This window comes from Lactuca serriola, chromosome 4 (genome assembly GCF_051521515.1).
Source record: "Lactuca serriola cultivar US96UC23 chromosome 4, Lser_US96UC23_V15, whole genome shotgun sequence".
Classification (NCBI taxonomy): domain Eukaryota; kingdom Viridiplantae; phylum Streptophyta; class Magnoliopsida; order Asterales; family Asteraceae; genus Lactuca; species Lactuca serriola.
The window spans coordinates 286,400,197-286,417,065 of NC_136411.1; the positions used below are offsets into that span (position 1 = coordinate 286,400,197).

The 16,869-nt window shown below is 34.6% G+C and overlaps 1 protein-coding gene across 2 annotated transcripts; it reads left to right on the top strand.

Annotated features, from left to right (window-relative positions):
- The first annotated feature begins 11,104 nt into the window (after positions 1-11,104).
- On the top strand, positions 11,105-14,999 carry LOC145097106 (Plastid-lipid associated protein PAP / fibrillin family protein). Of its 2 annotated transcripts, XM_079034607.1 has the most exons (7): positions 11,107-11,465; positions 11,552-11,667; positions 11,746-11,868; positions 13,562-13,660; positions 13,792-13,836; positions 13,966-14,039; positions 14,732-14,999. In XM_079034607.1, exons 1-7 carry the CDS (start codon positions 11,183-11,185, stop codon positions 14,814-14,816), a joined length of 825 nt encoding a protein of 274 aa, XP_078890733.1. In that variant the 5' UTR covers positions 11,107-11,182; the 3' UTR covers positions 14,817-14,999. The 2 variants fall into 2 exon arrangements, with proteins under 2 accessions (XP_078890734.1, XP_078890733.1); XM_079034608.1 differs by lacking the exon at positions 13,966-14,039 and having other exon boundaries at positions 11,105-11,465; positions 14,678-14,758.
- Positions 15,000-16,869: the final 1,870 nt, after the last annotated feature.

Genomic DNA, 16,869 nt, shown 5'->3' on the forward strand with positions numbered 1-16,869 from the left:
AATGTAATGAGGGCACTTCCTATTCGAATGGTCCTCGCGCTCCCAAGTGAACTCCGGTCTTCGCTTGGCCTTCCAGTGAACCTTCACTTACGGGATGCAGATTCCGTCTCGTGCAGTTAGCGATTCCTACAGGTTCGTCTACGAAGTTAGGGTTCCCAATGGTTTCTATCAAGATGAGTGGGATACAAAGAGTGACATCGATCAACACTTATCAAGTCTAAGAAGTGGATTGATCTGGGGTGAAACTTGTGGAATATCCGAAAGTAGTAGTGGTCTGACGAGGGTTGGACCAATCTTCATAAAGAATCTCGGATGGTCCTAAGCTCTCGGAAGGGTAGAGCTTTTCAGTACATAGATCATAGTGTACTTCTATGGTGAGATCGCCATTCTGAAGTTCCAACCGTTCTCTGATACTGGGAGTGTAGTCCTTTTGGTTGGTTCTTAGAAAGCTCTGGTTGTCCTTGGATTCGTGTTCCTATTGATTGGCTCTCCGAGGTTTTCTAGATCATCGGATGGATTGCATGCCTATGGGTATCTGTTTGCTGTAGAGTGTCTATCTCAATCTTGTGCAAAATGAACTTGCACTTCTGATTCTTGAGATATTTCTAACGGAAACCCTCAGGGTCGGGGAGATAGGGTTTCACCAGACGAGTGTTGGACTATCTCAGGAGGTGGTTCTACTATTTCTGTGTGAGATAGTACTCGTGGAACACCTAGTAGTCCAATGAATCTCTAATACATGTCCTATTCTCCAATGCGTTGGTTTATTTTAGTGCGGAAAGCGCGTGCTCTTGTTATAACCCATCGACTAACACCTGGACTGGTGTCAAGTCTATAATCTCTTCGGGATCTGGGTTATAAGGCTTAACACAACCTACTCTCGCACTTTATTCAAGTAGTCTTGGCTGCGGAGGTTATCATGTGGTTCTCGGTATTCTAGTGTTCGCTTCGGAGAATGCAGTCTATCGCCTACAGGGCGAAGGTGATTTCCTCCATACGAGAGGGCGGAGGGTCCTAGGCACTACTCGTCGGTAACGGGTTGGACGAAGTGCCTGAGTAGTGCGAACATCTTCTGCAACTACTCTTCCGAAGGTTCTGAGTTTTCTCGATCTAGGTCAAATCTAGTGAGTATAGGGTTCCATCACTCGGAACTTTAATCTCCTCATCCACTCTTCTCAGAGTTTAACTTATCGCAGCTTCTGGATTTCCGGGATATCTGCTGAGATGCTTAATTTGTGGGATTAAGCGTGAGTGGATGGTCGTAGTCAATGTCCTTGACTCTTACGACTTAGATTTCCTTACCTACCGAGGGTGTTAACTACTATGCTGGCTTAACCGGGATGACAACAAATTTCGGATTTGTGGTCATTATAGTAGCTCAACCTACTGTGGTTCTCTTGACTCTAGCTCCTATTCTACGGAATAGGATGAAGGGTTTTACTATGAGGGTGGTGGTAGAGCTCATACTTGGCTTAACCACTAATACTTGGTGTATGCAAGCCGTATATAATTAAGGTCGGCAGGACGTTCAGTTGTGCGACTCCACCCCAGACCCACAACCCAATGAGGAACAGGGAGTAGGGAGGAAGCACACATCTTAAATCTTTTTTTATCTCAATTATATACCACTCTTATGCATATACTCAGTTATAGTAGTCAGTCCCATGAGTTCTATCCTTTGGATTCACGAAACTGATTGCGAGGTGCGAAGGGTCTTTCTGGGTTTCTACGGTGTCTGCTTCGGGTGGTTATTGTCTTCTGGAATGCCTGCAGTGCCTTTCACTTCGGTTTCTATCTGTCTAAGAGGGGTTGGTTAACAGCGCGCGGTACCTTCTCCTAGGTACTTCGGACGGTTTGAAATAAGAGTGACGACTGACGGATCGTATTAGTCTTTATTATTTTTATTTTGTTTAGGTTCGGAAGAACCTTTATTTGCCGAAATGGCTATGGAGAAAGTTCTTTTTACACAACACTAAGGATTTACACATGGTTGCACGAGGTCGAACCATGATTAATAGAGGCGTCGAAGTTGGCATAGTTCGACCTGATATAGAATGAGGGTCGATAGAGTCCTGTGGCGAACGGGCACACCAGTTCTAGGCATCTCGGGTTTCGTCCCGTGTATCACTGTCACGGATACTTGGACCGATAGAGTTGACACGGAACTATAGAGAGTCCTGAGTGTTTCTGAGTAGAGTACCTTTTCATGAATGGATTCTCACGAGGCATTTCTATAATCGCCAAACATATACTAGTCATGTATAATTAAGGTGGGGAAGACTGTTGACTGAGCGACCCCGCCCTAAATCCACAACCAAACAAGGAACATAAAATGAGGCGGCATTCGCTCACTCTAGGTCTATCCATCTCAATTATACATGGCTGTAACGTATATGTCTAGCCATTATAGTTTTACCTGATGAAATTTTAAATTTTATAACAGTGCTGCGACTTTCGCCTTAACGGGGAAGTAATTACATTTAGAATTAGCCTTTTAATGTTTTCGGTTAGTTATCTGAGATTGAGAGACGTACCAAAATCTACCGGGTTCCTTGATGCTTCTCTCTAAGCAAGTAGAGTCAGACTCCTCATGTGTCCTTGTCGTTTCCTTCAGTTGTGCAGTCCCTTTTGAAGTGCCCAATCTTACCACATAGACGGAAAATTGTATTGGTCGTCACATTGGTGGTTGAAGTAATAAACTCAACCGGGGTTCTGCAGACGTGAGCAGTATGCCCCTTCATGTTGCACCTAGCACAAAAGAGTTCTCGACAGATACCATGATGATGGTAGCTACACTTTCTGCAGTGGGGAAGGTTTCCTAGGTATGGTCTTGTAGGTGTCGGGATGGAAGGGTTGGTAGGGGTATTGACTGTCTCAGCCCGTTTCCCTTCGGAAGGTCCTTGAGCCGAGGTACTTCCCTCCTCGATCTTGAGTTTTCTCTTCATTGGATTTAGTTGAGGTTCTTGGGTGGCTGGGTATACAGAGGTTGGTTGTTGATGTCCACTACTTGGGTCGGAATTCCCGATAGGGCTCTTGCTAATGTGGGCGTTGTTAGCATTCAGTTGATCCATGACAGCTGCTACAGCTGCCGAGACTGCAGCTTGGAACGTAGCTTCATCGAATAGAAGAGTCGGTTTCTTGCCAGTGGATGGGTTACGCTTCCTCGGAGGCATGGTTTTTCCTATACGGAAAGGAACACAAGCTGATGAGAGACGATTGCTAACCCTGGACATATCTATCCTTACTGTATTAGGCATAAGTTTTCCCGTGCTTCGGATATTGGTTGTCTGGGTGTCGACCTACATCCCTATGATGTAGTCCTGGTATTCAAGGTAGGAGTGTGAGTATCGGAAAAATCCATAAGATGGGAGTCGTTCCTACTAAGTTACCTTTATACTGGGAAAGGTTTCACTCTCCGGCTTGGAAAGATTTGAGAACAGTTTGGAATGAAGACCGCGGGAAGGAAGGCTCATGAAGACTTATGGCTAGACATCCTCAATAGAGGTGTGGGGATCCGCTCTAATCGTATTACTTGCAACAGGAAAAGTCGTTTTACCTAACACATAGCGTGAGTAGTGTAATCACTAACTCACTAAATTGTATTATTTTATGGGTGTATTAGCGTGACGAATCGTGAGGAAAAGACACTTCTCGGGTTCCATGTACTGGCTCCCTCAGTCTACCTCGTAACCCTGACTGGGACCGGCGTTGGTTTTCTTCGGATAATTACCTAGGGTTCTTTTCTCGTGAAGACATATTGAATTTCTGCTCCGCTTTACTTCCGAATCTGACTCTGGGTGTCATCACTTCATGATGGATGATTGGAAATCTCGGAAGTTTAGGTGAATTTCTCACCGATGTCCCTAAAAAGATATAGGCACTTGGTGATTTCAATAGTCTCGACCTAGTTCATTTATTTCTGAACTGGAAATCTTCTCAATGAACTTCTCCTGGATCTGCATCACTTCTTCTGCCGAGTACTGAAGTGGATAGGGTTTTCTACAGGGTTGTGCGAGAATGGAAATGTCTAAAGAATCCTAAGAGATTATTAACATTTCACTGGGTGATCCATATTGAGTCCTGCTACGATTACATAGGGTACACAAATCATATATAGCTTAGATCCGATAGGCCTTCGAATATGTGATACTACTCTATATCCACATCCCAACGAGGAAAAGGAAGTAGAGCGAAACCACACATTCTTAGCCTATGGGAGCCTTATTATATATAACCTTGGGAGTATACCCTCTGTAATTGTTGGTATATCAATAACGATCTTTTTAGTTCTTCACACAAGGTCATCTATGGATCCTAAAATACCCCTATGGTATTTTAATTTCTTGTTTGTTTCTTATCTTCCGAATTTGATTCTGGGATTAATGTGAGTCTTTTAGTATTCCAAAATACTCACATAGTATTTTAAACTTTATGTTTGGCTCTAGCATTCCTAGTTGGTAAGTTTCAGACCTGTTGCAACACCACTATCACTCCCAAGCACATGTTCATCGCATCTCGAATAAATGTAGTTGATCAGGTTACATTTATTCCAGCTTATGATTACATAACCGCCCAGGTTTGACGGTAATGCTCAACATCCGAAGACTTTTATTCTTGTTCTTCTTGTGATACTTGTGTTCAAGTGTTTAGATTCTGGATGTTCTTATACTTTGGTAAAATATGGTTATATTTTAAAGTATAATTCTTGGTCAGAGTGTTTTATCCCTAAGTATTTATAGGTTGTATATCTTTTATGAATTGATATACTTAGCTCACTATAAACAATGCTCTGATACCAATCTCTCACACCCCAAAACCGGAACAGCGGAAACGTTCTGGGGTGGATGACGTCATGTCAAGTATCACAACATATGCAGTATAGTAATCAAAGTACAACAACCATTGCATTAATAGTAATAGTTTTACATGGTTTACATTACATAGAAACATCAAAGTAATACAAGTAGTAGTATAGGTGTAGCTTGGTACTAAACTGTCTTCACCAAAAGCTCCTGGAGTGTACATGTCTATTGCTGACCTGAGAATACAAGTTATTTGAAAGCGAGTATCAACATTTTTATAAATGTTGGTGAGTTCATAAGTATTTAGTGTCATTTTATTCAAATAATTTTATTTTAAAACAGTGAATACAGACCCCAGACAGTATCAAATGAATGATACGTCTAACAAGGTCTAAAAACAGTGAATACAGACCCCAGACATTATCAAATGAATGATACGTCTAGCAAGGTCTAAAAACAGTGAACACAGACCCCAGACAGTATCAAATGAATGATACGTCTAGCAAGGTCTAAAAATAGTGAATACAGTGTTAATTCCCATTACCTTAAGGCCATGAATTATAAGGTAACCCTGAGATACTCGTAACCATACTGATAGACACTAGAGAACTTGACGCCCTGCAAGTTTTGGAAAGAATGTGACATTTGTCACCCCATGGCTTGGTAGGCCGTGGACTGTATCTAGCAGTCAGGGTGTGGGGGTATCAATCCCGTATAGATCTATACACACAATGCCCGCTCTCCCTATAGGAGACTCTGGTTACCAACTAGACAACAGAGAAGGCCGTGTCCTGAAGATGCATCTCGTATAGTGAGTTCTGATGTAAATACTGGACTAATGATAGAGACTCACAATAAACTGACCGATGTAAACCTTCATGTCTATACATGTATACATGATATATAATTAATGATTAAACGACTTTCGAACGGATATCCGATCCCACCAGACCACATCCAAACGAGGAAAAGGAAATAGGGTGAGCTAGCCTTCCTAAGTCCTTTAAGCATTATTTATATAACTATACAAGTAGAGGCATGCATTTAACGACGTAGATGCATTTAACTAAGTAGAAGCGTTAACAAAGTAGAAGTGTTTCTCGAAGTAGAAGCGTTAATAAAGTAGAAGCGTTTACGAAGTAGTAGCATTAACGAAGTAGGAGCGTTTCACGAAGTAGAAGCGTTAACCAATAGAAGCGTATCACTAAGTAGTAGCATTAACAAGTAGAAGCGTATCACTAAGTAGAAGTGTTAACAAGTAGAAGCGTATCACTAAGTAGTAGCGTTAACAAGTAGAAGCGTATCACTAAGTAGAAGCGTTAACAAGTAGAAGCGTATCACTAAGTAGAAGCGTTAACAAAGTAATAGCATTTAACTAAGTAGGAACATTAACTATGTAGAAGTATAACGAAGCAGTAGTGTCTAACAAAGTAGGAGTATAAAAACATGGAAGAAAACTTTGATGAAAACTTTGGAAAACCGTTATACTTAAGAAAATCACGACTTTGTATTCTTTTGTAAAATAAGTTTGAAAACCTTTAGAAGTCCTTTGAAAACCTTTCATAAACAAGTTTTAAATGAAACTTTGATAAAACATTATAGGTAAAGAAATCCTTTCTTTAAAATACTGCTGTAACTAAAACTGAAATAAAACATACAGCGCGAGAGTCAATTTGAGAAAAGCTTTGAACAAGTAAAGACGTTTTAGAAAACCATTTACAGTATCGTACTTGGTAAAACAGTTAACAGTGTAATAAATCCTTGTGCATGCGGGTTATCAATCACATGTGATTGATATGATAACTGGCATGTTTTAACTTGTATTCCCCCCCCCATAAAAGCATGTAAAAACATTTAAAAGGTTAATTTAGGGGTATGAACTCACCTGTTGTAAGCGGATCGAACGAAAGTGCCGGTTGGGTGCTCGGTGTCGAGTAAAGACTTGAACACACTTAGTGACCTATTAACATATGATGACATATGTTTACATACAATTATTAAATATAATACTAATTAAACATGTATACGCATCCTAAAATGCGGAAAACACTTTGGTTAAGTGTTAGGAGTGTCCCGGGTAACATCTAAGGGTGTGTATGGCCTGGTTAAGGAGTTTAATCTTCAAGAGTAAACTCTTTATAGAGTTTATGTTCCTAAGACCTTATCCCCATGAGTTTACAGCTGTAAACTCATGGATGGTGTGTTCTTTGATGCATTAAGGTCTTATAACACTTGTGGAACTAGGCCAGGGTCAATTCTAGGGCTTATGAAGGGTTTAAGGCTTTAAAATGGACCATTAAAGGAGTTTACGGCCTATGAATACTCCTTGAGGATTTTACGACCGTAAACACATGAGTTTATGGTAGTAAACTCATGTTGGTCCATTTCTTTTGTTGTTTGGTGGTTCTAACTCATGCATGTAAGGTTCTAGTCACTTTTAGGAGCATAGGAAGGTGTTTAGGGCACTTAAACACCTTGGAAAGGTGTTTACGGTCTAAGGAGATGTTCTTGGGGAGTTTACTAACTTAAACACATGAGTTTACAATATTAAACTCATTTTGCCCATGAATCCTATGTTTTGGTGGTTGTAGGTTAAGCATACGAAGTTCTAGGTCCAATTCCAAGCTATACAAAGTGTTAAGGGCACTTTAACACCCTTTGGGGGTGTTTCTGGTCTAAGAATAGGTGTTTACGGTCCAAGAACATTCTTGGGCCGTAAAATCAAGTGTGACACATATTTGTATGCTTTGGTGCATATAATGAAGGAAAATAAGGTTCTATGCACTCAAGGAAGTTCATGGAAGCCCTTGGAGGTGTTTGGGGGGTAGTTTAACACTTAAACAAGTGTTTATGGTCCATGCATTTGGGTTTATGGTCTAAGGATGTTCTTAGACCGTAAACTCATGTTTACTCCCCATTTGGTCCGTTTTTGGTGTTCTAAGTCCTTTCGGGTAAGCCTCTAAGCCATTGCTAAGCATGAGAAGTGGTTTGGAAGGGTTTTTGAGCATTAAAACCCTCTTTAAAGGGGTTTACGGTTTTGGGAGGCTCCCAAGGCCGTGAACACATGTTCTTGGGGGTTTTTGGATGATTAAGTCACGAATTTGTAAGCTAGATAAGTTAGATAACAATCTAGAAAGGTTTACTTACCGTGTTGAGGCTCGGAGAGGTGATTTTTGACCAAAACCCGTTTGTAAAGAGAGAAAGTAGAGAGAGAGAGAGAGAGAGAGAGAGTCTAAGGTGGTAAAAAGGTGGGAGTGAAACCCACTCAACCCTTATATAGGGTGGAGCTTATGGCCTGGTTGGGGTTCACCTGACGTCAACCGCGAACGGGGTTTTTCACAACTATTAATAATCACGGCAAATTTTAAAATTATACCGCCTTAATTTTGTTTCGCTTGCCGAATATTATTTAAAATATTCTAACGGGTTTAATTCCAGTCAAAAATATTTTCGGGATAAATTTGGCTAATTTTTGACGTTATTAATTTCAACGTTAAAACTAACGGAAATTTTTGGGTTGTCACAGATACCTCTGTACATTGCCGATTTGTAATATAAAGCCGCCAGAATACTTCAGAGGCCATAGATCTGCACTCGAAGTTCACCCCATCGACACCATCGACCGTCTACTACGTCGTTGGACCATCGAACCTTTGTTTTCAATCTATTGCTGCTGACCTGCACCATCAATGGACCTTCACTTTTACATCATCATTATATCTCTGTTTTCGCATCATCTTCGTCGATCTACACCATCACCACACCTCTGCTTTCTCACCATCTCTGATTATCCAAACCATCACCAGACCTTAGCCACTGATCTGCACTACCATCGCCATCACATCCACAACCACGACCAAAAGCACCATTTCGATGGCAAAGATTGAGGTGATTTACTCCAGTGACACGGAGGCAGTTACTCCCGAAACACAACAACGAAATGGTGGAAAGACGAAGTCTGGATGGGATTAAGAGGGTGTTTGTGTAATTACTAGATTAACCGGTGATGGTTGAATTACAACTGAGAGGCTATAAAAAGAGGGGTAGAGGAGATGTTACAAATCTCGATTTACTGGAAAAGCCCCATGTTTAAGAACCAAACTCATGTTCTTCTAGACAGATCAAGGTGGTGGTGTCATTGGGTTGTGGGAGTCGATTTGTCCTTTTGTTGAAGTTTGGGGATGGATACATAGAGAGAGAGAGGGGGGGGGGGGGGGAGATTAGGATGGGATGTAGGGGTGGGGGTGGTAATTTCTTTTTTCTTTTTCTTTTAATTGAAATAATAGTAAATAAAATAAAAGAAATTAAAAACGAAATATGTAAGGGTATATTGGTCATTTAGGTAAGGTATGGACCAAAACTACACAAAAATGTCAACCATAAGGACCAAAACCACACAAAGTATCAGAAATTGTATCACTGATGCATCACCAAACTTTTATGGACCAAAACCATAGAATTTTGCCAACCATAGGGACCATTTTTGCAATTTTGTCATATATATATATATATATATATATATATATATATATATATATATATATATATATATATATATATAATGGATTAGGTTCTATGGAAAATAAATATTTAGGGCATCAAGTTAGGAGCTAATAATCAATTGACACTTGTCTAATTGTAGAAGTTAATGGAATTACAAAACTCGTTTTTATGATTGGGTAAATTTACAAATTTAGTCCATGTGGTTTTCTTAAAATTATATGTTTAGTCTAACTATATTTGTTTAGATCCGTAACCAACCCATCATCTTCCCTCCTGTTTCATTTTCCCTTTCCAGTTCATCATCCTCATCCATGAAGAAGAAACCTAGAAAAAAATTCTATAAAAAAATCTATATGTTTAACAAAATTGATAAAACAAAACACACCGAGGGAAAAGGTTGGGTCCCACCACCACCTTTTACTAGATACAACATCCAAATGCAAAGCTAAAAGCCATTTCATCTTCACTGTGAATCAATCATTTCGTCTTCATTATGAATCACGGTCCTAAGTTTCAGTTTTGAACATCACCAACATCAAATGTATAAAATTGATAAATGATAAGAAGAAAAAGTTCATAACATAAAGTGTGGAATCAGTTAAGGAGGAGTAGAAATCAGAAATCAAAATATGTATACAAAGGATTAAAAATCACAGTCGCTGGAGCAGATCCAACAATGTTGTCGCTGCCACCGTTGTCTCTCTCTTGCTCTCGATTCTCTATTTCCCCATCGTTGTATCTCCTACTATCCAGACTTTCAATAAATGGTACCATCAGAAAACTTTTCTAGGTTTTCTTTTCAAAAGTATTTAACATCGATCTGATATGAGAAATCTGTTTGTCACTGAGATCGATTGGTAACCAAAATCTCACCGATAAACCATTTCGTGAGCGACTTTAGGACATGGGAGGGTGACGCTGACATAAATCTGCATAGTTGCTTCTTCAAAGGCATAGTCGATCCCTGGTGGAGGTTACAACGAAGCAACTTTCGAAGGTTTGATGAACACGCATAGATTCGTTGGAGACGAGCGGTAAGGCGTCACAGGGATGAGAGGAGAAATGTGGTTATGTATCGGATCTTCACTGATTGATTCTGGTTAGAGTTTGTGGTCAGAATGAGAATGATAGGCGGTGAGGGTTTATCGTCGCTGGATCGTGTTGCTCTTGATCCCTGGTTTTGGCGTTTAGATGTCGGGTTTTTCTTATTAAACCTAAAATATAACCAAAGATACAATTACCCCCAAACTATAAGGACCATTTATGTAATCTATTCTAAAAGGATGTTTTGCCCTTATATACATTTTCCATATAACCCTCTATATATATATATATATATATATATATATATATATATATATATATATATATATATATATATATATATATATATATATATATATATATATATATATATATATATATATATATATATATATATATATATATATATATATACTTCCATAGTTCCATTTAAAATTTAAGAAAAAATAAATATTGTGTATCGGATTTATTATTGAAATTTAAGACATCTATAATTTTTAGAATCCAGAATTGAAAATGTCAATTTGAAATATATTTTTCTAGACAAAAAATATTTTCTATTGTGTTTTGATGGACTAGTCCAGATTTGTTGACAGTTTTTCAAAAGTAATTTTAATTTTTTTTTCTAATATTACTACACTTAATACAGCCAAAAAAAATATTATACAAATATTTCATTTAAGAAAATAACAAAAACTCATTGCAATTTAACGGTCGTAATTTGGACCAAAGAAATAGAAAGAATTAATGTTAAAAAGGGAAAAAAGATAAAACCATTCCGATGTCTGAAGAAAAATCCTGGATAGGGATATCATTGATAATCAGAAGCAAAAATGGCGACAAAGCTTCTTCATCCTCAAACCCCAACTTCCCACGTTCTTCCTTTTTCGATACCATCTCTACCAAAGATGTCCAGAAGTCACACTCAAAGGCCGCCCTCATTCAATAACTCAATCCAATTTTTCCTACCAAAATCCAATTTCGCCATTAAAGTTGCAGAACCAAGCTCTAACTTAGTAGGCGCCAATGAAGACGAAGATATAGCAACTGAAGAATCTCCGGTAGATTATTCAACAATCACTCGAGTCAAAACAGACATTAATAAAGCTCTGGAAGGTGAGCAATAGTATAATTTGATTCGTAGACAATTAGGAATCGTTATTAGGGCTTTTTTTTGTTTCGTTTCTGAATTCGTTTAATAGGATACAATCGAGGCATTTTTGGAATGCCAAGTGAGAAGAAATCGGAAATTGAAGATATGGTGAAGTTGCTTGAGTCTCTAAATCCAAATCCACACCCAACTCTCGATCTTGATAAGGTTAGTTCATTCAACTTCATTCACACCATTGTTTTTTCTTGAATCTTTTATAATATAAAATGTATGCAAAATTGGTAGTTGGGTGGATGCTGGAAGCTAATATACAGTACAATAACTATCCTTGGATCAAGAAGAACGAAATTGGGATTGAGAGATTTTATCAGTTTGGGAGATTTCTTGCAGATTATTGATATTGTTAAGGTACTTCCTGTGATCTTACTCTCCACAACCACTCATCTCTTTAGTTTATCCATTTTGCATTTTTTTTTTTTTTTTTAATTTTAATTCCATTTTTCGATGGATATTCCATTTTTCCATGTTTTTTAGTTTTTATATTAGCAATTAGTTGAAAGTAGTTTATTAAAAGTATCAAATATTCGGTTGTGTGTGACGGAGTTCTTTGGTTCTTTCAAAATTTTGAATTGTCTATTGAACTTGATTATGTAAATTTTAACAATATACTAATATGAAATACAAACTAAAGAATAAAAATTTAAAATAATTAAAAAGATAAACAGTAAAAATTAATAATTCACTTAAATTAATACTATAGTTTCATTTTTGTTTATGTTTTGTTTGCATGCTTTACTTTATAAAAGAAAGTTAAATTAGTATTATGTTGTTTTTTGTTTTATTTAATGCAAAAAGTATATATAAAACGTATTCCTTAAATTTTGAAAAAGTGTAACCAGGAAAAGTCATAATTATATATGATATTTAGTGACTTCAGTTAATTTCAAATATATTGATATAAAAAAATATAAAATATTGGAGATTAATTTAAATGTTTGGTTTGTTGAGTTGGTAGTATGTGACACGGAAAAGCTTATTGAAAAAACTTATTTATTGCGGATGCTATTAATAAATTATAATTATAAATTTGATGTATATAAATTATTAATTAATATATTATGGTATTTAGTATCTTATTAAATGTAAAAGTAGTAAGTTATACTAAATTAATAACGTGTATAGATATTATTATATATCAAAATAAAAAGTTTTACTTTAGTTTTGAAATTTAAATAAAGCCCTAAGCATCTTTATATGATTTTTTTTATTATTATTTCTTCCTCAATCTTTCTATAATTTATAGCTTTCAGCTCGAAAAAATTAATAAACCAACATATTACAAGATGACATAATAATTTTTTTATTTGAGTTCTTTAAGCCTAAGAGAGAAACTATTTATTGATTCTAACATATTGTCATTCGTGACAAAACATGATTCTGTTTATCTACGTCCTTCAGATTTTGTTATTTATTTTCTATTAAAATAATTTTAATATTTCACAGGTAATAGAAGTTGTTTCTTATAGATTATAAAATTTACGATATGCATAACTTTATATAAAATATCACAAAAGAGAAAATTTGCAAAAAAGGTCTCTATGTTATGTACTTTTCTTTGGTTGGGGTCCACAAACATTTCTTTTTGTAAAAGATATTCTTGTAGCAGAGCATTGGACCCGCCACCATATGTAATGACTATTTTGCCCCTTAGATATCATTTTTACAATTATTTATCATTTTTTTTAGTTTACATGGTATTATTAAAAATAAAAAAGGGCACCATACCACACACATCGTCCTCAACCAGGCAAAATAGTCATTTTACATTGTGAACGTTTTTTACAATAAAAAAGAAAAAAATCATTTTTGGATCCAAAGAAAATAAAAATACATAATACAATTTTTACAGTTTACATCAAAATTTGTAATAAAAAGATTGTCGTATACTTAGTGGATGGAGTCATCACTCATCACTAGTTAAAAGAATAATATGAAATGACAAAATTGCCATTTCCATGGCTTTAAATTTGTTATTGAATAATTTCTTAATTATGACATGTTTTCAAAGATATTAACATTTCTTTTAATGGTAAAAATGGAGGGGAAAGCAGTCAATGTGATCATGTTCAATGTGAGAGGTCTGAATCTCTTCAGTGGGAAGCTTATAATCGAGGCCTCCTTCAAGATTTCTTCCAAATCAGTTAAGCCATGAACCAAATTTAAAATATATTTCTATAAAAAGTCAAATCAATTTTTTGTATTTAAAATAGATTAATTACGTGTTATTAGTATATTGTTACTCGGGTTACTAATTCCTCATCATTATTTCAGAGGGTTGACATAAGTTACAACACCTCAACTATTATCCCTGACCAGGTATTCCGTTTTTTTATTATTAATTTCGGGTTTAAAAACATAATTCCATTTGGAAATACAAAAAACTAATGATGCATTTCCATCTAATTTTATTTATTTACTTTTTTAATATATCATTTTTGTAAACAGTTGATGAACATGTTTCGGAAAAACTATGACATTCTTCTTGGGATTTTTAACCCAGATGGTTGGTTGGAAATAACGTATCCTTTTAAACCTCATTTTTTCGGGTGAAATATATAAAAATATTAAATACAAAAAGTATTTGTTATTACAACATTATATTTGGATAAATCCACCCAGTTAAAGCAACGTCATAAAAATACATAATTTTCACTCGTATAAAACTACAACACAACACCAATTTTGATGTTATTAACAGTATATGAGTATAAACAACAAATTTGGTGTTAAATATGTGTCATTTGTGGTCCTTTAACAAGTAGTATTTGTTTAATAGTATAATTTTTAAAGTTATTAATATAACAACTAGTATTTGTTTAATAATATAATTTCTAAAGTTATTGTAACAAAAAATGTCCGACAAATTTGTTAAACATAATAAATAGAAGGTTTTTTTTTTTGAAAATCTAAATAAGTTAGAAAAAAGGAATATACTTGCTATATTTTTTTGGTGCAAAAAAAAGTAGTTAGGTAGATTTTTCAAAGTATGATATCTTAATAAGAAATACATAAAGTACATTGCTATAATTGGGTAATTTAAAGCTCAAATTAATAATAGAAAAAACATTGAAAGTATAATATTGTAATAGAAAGATGTGAAAGTACACTGTTATAATATATAAATAAATGAAAATATATTGCTAATGCTATTATTTAGTCCTATTTAAAAGAGGAGTTTGCAATTGTTTAAGCCTTGATTTCATGGTAAAAGATACGTGGATGACACCCTAAGAATAGGGAGGGATGACAAAGGAAACATCTTCATATTGGAGAGATCAAAGGAAACTAATCTTTAAATCTTGGTTTCATATTCCTATGAAGAAAATTCACATTTTTGGCAAATATGTTATTATTTTTTTATTTTTATTTAAAGAATCAAAGGTTTAGAGATTATTATGTAAATGTTTCTGACATGATTTAATGTTAAAATATGATCTATCATGCTCTTCAAATATCATGAATTTGGGCTTCTAACTAAATATCTTAGTCCACTAAATATCTTCAAATGTTATGTTCTTCAAATATCTTGAGTTTGGGCTCCAAACTAAATATCTTAGTCACTGTCGTTTAAAAAGAGATATTAAGCGAAAATATCATAAAAGGTAACGCCATGTCTCCAAAAAGCCACTTCTATTTGGAATATAATAAATGGACCATTGTAACTAACTGACTATGAAATATGAATCATATATCGCGCATTTCTGAATAAAGTCCATCACTTTTCTATAGGAAGCCATTAATGTATTACTTGGGTTGCTAATTTCACATGGTTATTTCAATTTTCAAATAAGGTTGAAATAAGTGACAACACCTCAACTATTATCCCTGATCAACTATGATCAACTATTCTGTTTTTTCATATTAAATTAGGGTTTAAAACATAATTCCATTTGGAAAAACCAAATAAAAAAAGAAAAAAGAAACCTAATGATGCGTTTCTATCACCATAAGTACAAGAATATCCTGATTTTATTTAGTTCATATATCATTTTTGTATAAACTGTTGATGAACGTGTTTCAGAAAAACTATGACATTCTTCTTGGGATCTTTAACCCTGATAGTTGGTTAGAGATAACTTATCCTTTTAAACCTCCTTTTTTTCGGGTGAAATATATAAAAGTACTAAATACAAAAAGTAGCAATGTATTTTCACTTTTGTTTGTTATTGCATTCTATTTTTTTTTTGTTATTACAAAATTGTAGTTGGAAAAATCCACCTTATTGTTAGCAATGTCATACAAATATAAAATTTTCACTGCTGTAAATCTCCACCACTAACACCAATTTTGGTGTTAAAATGGTGTAATGCTACTCCAATGCAATACCATTTTCTAAACCAAATTTGGTGTTAAAAGTTTTATGTGTCGTTTGTATATTTTGTGTTTATATATTTTGCTTTAATATAAATTATATTTTAAATGTAATAATTGTTTCATAAAATGTTTGATTGTGTTATAAATGTAAATTTTTTATTTAATAAAATGTTCGTTTAATAATATATTTAAATCGATTTAATTTTAGTTGTTTGTTTGGTTATATTTGTTTAATAATATAATTTCTAAAGTTATTGTAAAAAAAAAATGAAAGACAAATTTGTAAAAAGAATAATATAGAAAGGGATTATTTTTTTTGAAAAATTAAATGAGTTAAAAAGAGAATATAATATTATTTGATGCAAAAAAATGGTGCTATGGTTTGAGATAAGTGGGTCAATTTTTCAAAGAATGATGTCTTAATAAGAACAAAGTAAAAGTAGATTGCTATAGTTGGGAAAAAATATTAAAGCATGAAGTCTTGATAGAAAAATATTGAAACTACAGTATTGTAATAGAATGAAATGAGAGTACGATGTTATAATATTTAAATGAATGAAAAAATGTTGTTATTTCTAGCATTTAGTCGTAGTTAAGAAGAATTAATTATCATTTTTTTTAAACAACAAATAATTACCATTGTTAAAACCTTGATTTCAACTTAATATTGGAGAGATCAAAGGAAACTAATCATGACTCTTGGTTTCATATTTTTGTGAAGAAAATTTAAATTTTTGGCAAATACGTTATTTTTTTTTATTTGAAGAAATAAAGGTTTAGAGATTATTATGTAAATGTTTTATGCCATGATTTAATGTTAATATCATCTATCATGCTCTTCAACTATCATGACTTGCTCTAAACTCAATATCTTAGTGCATTGTCATTTAAAAAGAAATAATAAGCAAAAATATCATAAAAGGTAAAATATCATAAAAGGTGAAATCATGCTAAAATACCATAAAAGGTAAAGTCATGGTTCCAAAAAGCCACTTATATTTGGCATATAATAAAATATCATCGTGACTATGAATA